This window comes from Ciona intestinalis, unplaced genomic scaffold (assembly GCF_000224145.3).
Source record: "Ciona intestinalis unplaced genomic scaffold, KH HT000286.1, whole genome shotgun sequence".
Classification (NCBI taxonomy): Eukaryota; Metazoa; Chordata; class Ascidiacea; order Phlebobranchia; family Cionidae; genus Ciona; species Ciona intestinalis.
The window spans coordinates 1-8,019 of record NW_004190607.1 but is presented as its reverse complement, the minus strand read 5'-3'; the positions used below and the strand labels follow the sequence as shown (position 1 = coordinate 8,019).

The following is an 8,019-nucleotide window of genomic DNA, read 5'->3' as shown; positions in this document are numbered from 1 at the left end:
GTGCCCATGTTATTACACTGAACAACATAAAATCTTCACTGTTTACTAACAAATCGGTTGAGTAAATAGAATGAAAAGGTGTCCAACTTTCCCCCACCCTACTATATTATAAAAACAGCAATCTTTTTCCGTTTATCATACCTGCATCCACCCGGACGGGCATTTTTTATTATTGTTGATTTGCTGGCCAGGTGTGGTGTCCGGATCTTTTCCTTTGGAACAAATGTACGGCAACTTATTCTCGCATCGATTGTCGTTCCATAACCCGGCCAACTCTTCACCATGATACATCTCAACGCAATTCTCTTCATTGTTGCTATGGTTGGGTTCACCTGGAACATAACATAATTTGTTTAGAAAACAAACTTTAACAAAAAACCATGTGTAAAAACCGCGTTTAAAAAAAAACAAAAAAACCATGTGTAAAAACCATGTTTAAAAAATCAGGGCAACAGCAGTTGTAACACACCTTGTGCCTGCTTACGTGTTACTAAAAATGCAACTTTGTTTGGGTTTTTTATCATCTATTTTATATTTATTTTTTATTTATGGCTGTCAGTTCATACAAGCCATGAGGGACTATTATATGCTGTAATGTAACTTACTTTATCCTCGTAAGGTCGGAAATCGACAGTCGTTATAACACGGGTGTTCACTGTTCATACACCTCGTGCCAGCTTACGAGTTACCAAGTATGTTACTTTGTAAGTGAAAATATTTTTGTGGATTTTTTTAATTTTTTTTTATATATGGCTGATAATTTGGACAACCAGCAATTTCCGTTGGAGCAATTTCCGTTAGGTGTCTTGCCCAAGGACACATATGCCCACAATGGTGGCAACGACAAGCTTTGAGCCCATTCTGTCTGGGCTCGAGGCAGGCCCGCTAACCAACTGTGCTATTGCGCCGACCTATGCTATACAACTTATATATTTATTATTTACCAGACTTCCAGTTAGTGTAAGTGACCTCATCCCCACTTGCCCATGTGTATTTGTAATACCAGTGTGCGTCACTGAAGCCAATCCATAAGTTGTTGTAAGCGTTAATACTGTGTGCTGTTATAAAGGCTGAAAAAAAAACTCATTTAAGAAGGAGATTAAAAACTTACAAATGTTGGGTTAAAATTAACAGAACTTTATCATGAATAAGATGCTTTAGTAAAATAAGGTTGGAAACGAAATGAATTAAACTCGTTTAGTGTCCTGGTGGGCAACGACAGTCGATATTACACAGGTGATCTGTTTCATACACCACGTGTCAACTTTCAAGTTACTACGTATGTAACTTTGTTGGTGATTGAATTTTGTATGGTTGACAATTTAGACAACCCATTAGTGACCACTTGGTCGAAGCAATATGACGTACCAAAGAACCAAAACTTACAGTTTTCATATTTATTATGGATTGTGACCAAGTTTCCACCAACCGAAATGCAATTCTGGTTTGCGTTTACAAAAGTATCCGCACAATCAGGATTGTCAGTAGTAGTCGGGTCACAAACTCCATTTTGTCCATGTATTTGGAAACAATAATTGCCGTATTCTAACCAGTTGGCAGGGCAGCCACCTGGAGAAAATAATAAATAGAACATTGGCACCAGTGAATATTCTTTTGGAACAGATTAGGCTGGTGGTAAGTGTTAGAGGTTGGCAGTTAGAAGATACGGTTTGGTGGTCAACAGATAATGTAGGAAACGGTTACTTTCCTTGCAACAGAACATATATTAGCCTAAAATAGAATAAGTTTAACTTAAATGGCAATAGTGAAGAATCCTTTAGTACTTACATATTATGGCTGGTCGAAAGTGTTAGAAGTTGGTAGTCAGAGGTTAGCAGATATCAATGAATTACAAACTTGTTATAAGAACAACACTTACCCCTAAATGGTATAGTACCGTGGGGTAGGATGGGACACATTCAGCACATAATATTCAAATATCCTGATTGTGTTTTAAACAATTAACCACAGTCCATTGGAGTCGTGAAAATACAGGTTTATAATTCTTAAACTGTTCTTAGTTTACTATCCAAATGGGACGATAAAATATAATGAAAAAGTGTCTCATCTTCCCTCACTACCATATTAACAATATATAATCTTATATTCCTCACCTGGCCATGGTTGCGTGGGCTGTGGTGGATTGGGTGGAGAACCAAGGTAAGCTTTGCATATGTAACCTCCTATATCCAATCCACAGTTTGCATCATTCCATTTACCATTTACTTTCAACATAGTAATGCATTGTTCCATGCCAAGGGAGTCGTTCGGTTCGCCTGTATTAAATATTTGGTGAATTTCTTTGCTATATACGTCTATGAATGATTACACAATTACTATAATGTAAAGTGTGTATAGAAATAATATATGTGCCACTATCGGCACGAGAGTGTATACAAGTAAGATTATTAGATCAAGATTGCAACATTTTTTAAGGTTGCCATTTTTATGATCGTTGAGCATTTTTTGTTGTTATGCATTTTTGTGATGTAACTTATTTATCCTCGGATGGCGGGGTAACAACAGTCGTTAAAACACAGGTGTTCTGGTTCATACACCCAGTGCCCACTTACGAGTAACTACGCATGTAACTTATTTAGCCTCGCATGGCGGGGCAACAACACTCGTTATAACACAGGTGTTCTGGTTCATACACCTAGTGCCCACTTACGAATAACTACGCATGTAACTTATTTATCCTCGCATGGTGGGGCAACAACAGTCGTTATAACACGGGTGTTCTGTTTCATTCACCTCATGCCCAAATACGAGAGTTACCACAGATACGTAACTTTGTGGGTTGTTGTTTTTATCTATGGCTGACAATTTATGCCTAAGAAACACATGAAGCTGCAATAGTAGCAGCAAAAGGTTAAATTTTAGGATATTTTGTTTTTATTTTTTCTACTTTCCAAACCTGTGTTCCAGTTTACATAATCGACTGGTGTTCCATCCGACCATAAATATTCCCCATTTGTTCCTCCGTGTTCACCTAGTCCTGTCCAGTATCTATCAAGCTGCATTTTCTGTGACAGCATAATGTTTATTTATCTTTTCAAAAACGATAGCGAAGATCATGTTATTTAAAAAACAAAGAAAAGAGAATCAACAGAAAAACAACAGTTGTTAAAACACGCTATGTTTAAAAAGGGTGAGAAAGAATGTCAGTTAAAAACTGGGGCTGTTTCACCCAGATAAAAACTCATGTCAGCCAAAAATGTTTCTATGTTAATAAGTTTCACACTGAGGGGTTTAACAGATAGCCCACAGAGATAACCACATAATGGCATTTTTTGGTCCATTTTCTGTATAAGTACAACTCATGTAAGCGCAAAATGTTTTTGATGTTTTCTATTCTATGTGAGTGAGGTCCTGCAGTGCGATTGGCACGGGGCCTAGGACTAAGGCCAAAAAGTTAGCTGATTACCTCTTTTTCCTATAATTTTATTTATCTGTCTTTGATTAGCGAAGATTAGCAACAAAACAATGGTTGTTAAAACACATTTACATTTAATTAGAAGAAAATAAGCGTGGTCGCTACTGTTTGTAGCAAGTTTTGGGTCCAAAAAACATAGTTATATTTAATTGGAAGTAAAAGATCTGGTGGTCTTACCTGTATTTGGCCTGTAAGGAAAGATTGTTCTTCATGAGAATGAACGGAAATAAGGTTTCCACCAACTGCTTGGCATGCCTGTGAGGTTAATTGTATGTTTTTTATTTTATTGCCCTTACACACAATAAAGGAATGAAACTTATTTTTGCTTGGCAATAACAGTCTTAGAACACGAGTTTTCTGTTTCATACACCTCGCGCTAGCTGAAAAGTTACTAGGTATGTTACTTGTAAATGGTAATTTTTTATATTTTTTTAGTATATGGATAACAATTTAGAAACTCATTAGGAACCAAAACAGTTTATCATAAAAATTGCTAAAACATGTTATTAGGGTTTAACAAATATTTCAGTTTAACTCACACGATCTGCCGTATATTTCGTCACTTCTAAGCCATCATTGAAAAGATAACACATTCCTTTAAAATCAAGCCACGTTCCATCATCCTCACTCCCACATTGTGAGTTAGGCGTTCCTGTTGGGATGTCCGTTGGTTCTGGTGGCTTGATGCCTTTCTGAAGCTTACAGACCCAATTCAGAGGCTAAAGTTGAGTGAAATTTTGTAAAATAAGTTTTGAGTTGATAGGGTACACACATGATCAAAATAAATGAATAAATGTTTCCTATTTATCTTCACATGGCAGTGCAAAGACAACTGTTATAACATGGGTGTTCTGTTTTATACACCCCATGCTAGTATACAAATTAATATGTATGTAAATTGCTTGTTGTGGCAGGGCGGGGTAGTCGTTATATTACGGGTTTTCTGTTTTATACACCTCGTGCCTGAGTTATCACATATGCCGAGGGACCACAGGGTTGGAGCAATTACCGCATGCAGAATAAAACAGAATAAAACATTACCTCTAGACAGTTTAGGTTGTTCCAGAACCCCGTGTTGACGAATGGTTCGTATTTCATCACCACACATCCACTGTCGAGCACGCCACTTGGGGCGCCAAGGCTCCAGTCTGTATATTCAACAGGTGTTCCATCAGACCACGACCAACCTTCTCCTTCCCTGTGTATTTGGTGGGTTAACGTTTTCTATTTTATGTGGGTCGTTATGTGACGCATTTTATTTATCCTCGTGTGAAAGAAAGCAACAGTCGTTATAACACGGGCGTTCTGTTTCATACACCTCTTGCCTGCTTACGGGTTACCTTGTATGTAAGTGTCATGCCCAGTGACATATACAGGACTCCTTGTCGAGGACCCGGGATTTAGTCGCTGCTATCATTGTGGGTGTATAAGTCATTGGGCATGACACTTACATACAGTAACTTGTAAGCAGGTACGAGGTGTATGAAACAGAACACTTGTGTTTGACCGACTGCCATTGCCCTACCATGCGAGGATAAACAAGTAACATACATGGTAACTCGCAAGCAGGTTCGAGGTGAATGAGACAGAACACTTGTGTTATAACGACTGTCGTTGACCCGTCATGCGAGGATAAGCAAGTTACATATGAGGTAACTTATAAGCTGACATGCACACGGAACAAAACACCCTTATACAAAGATTGTCATTGCACCGCCACTCAAGGAAGTTACGTTCAATCCTCCATTCAAACTTACTTGCTACTAAGTCCAACCCACACTGATGAGCTTGACAAACCTAACCTACTAAGCTCATTTATTAAAAACGATTCCTCCGTTTTGCTGTGGATTGAAACCAAATCCCCTCCAGCAGAAAAACACTGAAACAACAAATCAGTTAAAAATATCAATTAGGTTTAATGTGAACTAGGGGTCTAGGAATGCTTGTAACAGTCACTTAAACTGGTAATATTCTGTTACTTCTGCTACCAGGCATAATAGCAAAGGAAAAATCTTATAGACCCCTTAGTTAAAAAAGAAGTAGAAAATGTGTCAATTAAATAAAAAACATTTTTAGCAGAAACCCATGGGGTAATGGGGCAACATGGGGTAATGTCTGAAATCCCCAAGTCCCATGGTGTGTCTCACTGTAGGACCTCATCCATATAGAATAGAATGTGCATAAACAATGTTGGGGTAATGAGACAATTCTGGCCTAAATCTTGGGCTCCATGGCAAGCCTCACTATAGGACCTGTGGCGTAAATCCCAGGTCCCCGTTAAGGACCTCGCCCAAATAGGATAGAATTTGCAATAGAAGTCAGAAACCTGATGTCTTGCGTTTCCCCACGATTGCTTCTGATCATATTCGTCTGTTTCTGCAGCAATTACAACTTTGTAGCAATATGAGCTGTCGGGACTTGGTGTGGAATAACCATAAGGACATCCACCCACAGGGGAGGGAGTGGCTGGAATGTAATGATGGAAAATATAAGTCTGGTGCCAGCATATTGGTTAGCGTGTCTTTAATACATAGGTTTGGGATCCTGATCAACGCTTACTACAAGTGTTGGAGTGAGTGCACTTACAATTGCTTCAACGTAGTGCTTAGTTATAGGTTTTCAAAAATATCCACAAAGTTGATATAAATAATATAAAATACGAGTCTGGTAGAGGTGGTTAGCAATTCTGTCTTTAGTTCAGAGGATATGAGCTTAAGGCCCAGCGCTGCTATATTTTTGGGTGTGTGTCTTTGGGCAATACACAATGAAAATTGCTTCAACGCAGTGACACGAGGTGTATGAAACAGAACACTAGTGTTATAACGACTGTCATGGCCCTGTCACTTAAGGATAAATAAGTTACATATGTGTTATTGGGGTAATGGGCCAATTGTGGCCTAAATCCTAGGGCCCATGGCGTGCTACGCTGCGGGACCTTACCCATATAGAATAGAATGCATATGTGGTAACTCGTAAGCTGGCACAAGATGCATGAAACAGAACACCTGTGTTATAACGACTGTCAGTGCCCTGTCATGTGAGGATAAATAAGTTACATACGCGGTAACTTGTAAGCGAGCACAAGTGGTATGAAACAGAACACCCGTGTTATAACGACTGTCGTTGCCCCGTCACTTAAGAATAAATAAGTTACATACATGGTAACTCGTAAGTGGGCACGAGGTGGCCTAAATCCTAGGGCCCATGGCGTGCTACGCTGCGGGACCTTACCCATATAGAATAGAATGCATATGTGGTAACTCGTAAGCTGGCACAAGATGCATGAAACAGAACACCTGTGTTATAACGACTGTCAGTGCCCTGTCATGTGAGGATAAATAAGTTACATACGCGGTAACTTGTAAGCGAGCACAAGTGGTATGAAACAGAACACCCGTGTTATAACGACTGTCGTTGCCCCGTCACTTAAGAATAAATAAGTTACATACATGGTAACTCGTAAGTGGGCACGAGGTGTATGAACAGAACACACATATTATAACGACTGTCGTTGCCCCGTCACTTAAGAATAAATAAGTTACACACGTGGTTGCTTGTAAATGGGCATGGTGTATGAAACAGAACACCCGCGTTATAAGGACTTACGAACTCCTGCGGCCGCACGAGGATATATCAAGTAAAATTCATTTATTACAATTCATTCACTCACTTATAGGTGGTTGTGTCCATCCATCTCTTTGCATCTCACAAATACTGTAAGCCTCCTTCTCACACCTGGTGCTGTACCACATCCCATGTCCTATCTGCCCTCCATAAAACACAGTGCATTCTCCACCGTCAATAGCTGGGGAATACCACAATCATTTAAATGCTAGCAGATGTGAAATAATACAGAGTGCTCGGAAAGTCACTGCGTACTGACTAATATTTTTTTATTTAGTCTATTGTAAGAAAGAAGCTGATTTAGGTGTTTATAAACAAAATGAGAAGGTCAAAGCCTATATTGATGCTAACGGAGGTCAATTTCAACATCATTTATAATTGTCATTCCTATTTACCTCCTGGATTCTATACTAAAACATGTTTGTTAATAAATATGCAGGTGCACAGTGACTTTCACAACACCTGGCACTTACGGAATACCACTTGAAAGTCACTGTGTACTTGCATATTTATTCCCAAACATTTCCTGCAGCATAGTTAATAAAGTCATTTTGATTAACTGCATACATATTATTCAGCTTGCATGATAAAATGGGTGCTTTTCGGGTATTTGGAAAGTAACTTTGCACTGTTCTAATAATTTCAAGAGTTTATGGTGATTTTAATTAAGGTGTTTAGAAACAAGTAGCAATACATTAATCTTCAGACTACAGAAGTCTTTAAAAATTACTGCTATTAAAATAGAAATAACGAAGCATTAAAAATATAAAATTTTTTTTTTACTTTTTAGAAACAGTACTTTTTTATAAAAATAATTTTAAATTGTTTATATATTTTTTACTTGGGTTCCCATATCCCCAGTTATCGTACGTGATTGGCTCTCCACTTTCCCACACCCATGATACACCAGTGTCCTCTGATACAACAGCATGTAACCCAATCCACCATCGTAATCCTCG

At 38.5% G+C, this 8,019-nt stretch overlaps 1 protein-coding gene across 1 annotated transcript in view; it reads right to left on the bottom strand.

Annotated features, from left to right (window-relative positions):
- Positions 1 to 8,013, bottom strand: part of LOC100185232 (macrophage mannose receptor 1-like) — a 12,610-nt gene extending 4,597 nt beyond the window's left edge. The window contains exons 1-12 of the mRNA XM_018816547.2: positions 7,902 to 8,013; positions 7,107 to 7,241; positions 5,763 to 5,902; positions 5,194 to 5,315; positions 4,478 to 4,634; positions 3,976 to 4,155; positions 3,614 to 3,691; positions 2,918 to 3,026; positions 2,115 to 2,276; positions 1,387 to 1,569; positions 945 to 1,070; positions 142 to 332 (exon numbers count right to left, since the gene is read on the bottom strand). Coding sequence (XP_018672092.2) covers positions 142 to 332; positions 945 to 1,070; positions 1,387 to 1,569; positions 2,115 to 2,276; positions 2,918 to 3,026; positions 3,614 to 3,691; positions 3,976 to 4,155; positions 4,478 to 4,634; positions 5,194 to 5,315; positions 5,763 to 5,902; positions 7,107 to 7,188 — 1,530 coding nt within the window. The 5' untranslated portion in view covers positions 7,189 to 7,241; positions 7,902 to 8,013. The remainder of the gene's footprint in view (positions 1 to 141; positions 333 to 944; positions 1,071 to 1,386; positions 1,570 to 2,114; positions 2,277 to 2,917; positions 3,027 to 3,613; positions 3,692 to 3,975; positions 4,156 to 4,477; positions 4,635 to 5,193; positions 5,316 to 5,762; positions 5,903 to 7,106; positions 7,242 to 7,901) is intronic.
- Positions 8,014 to 8,019: the final 6 nt, after the last annotated feature.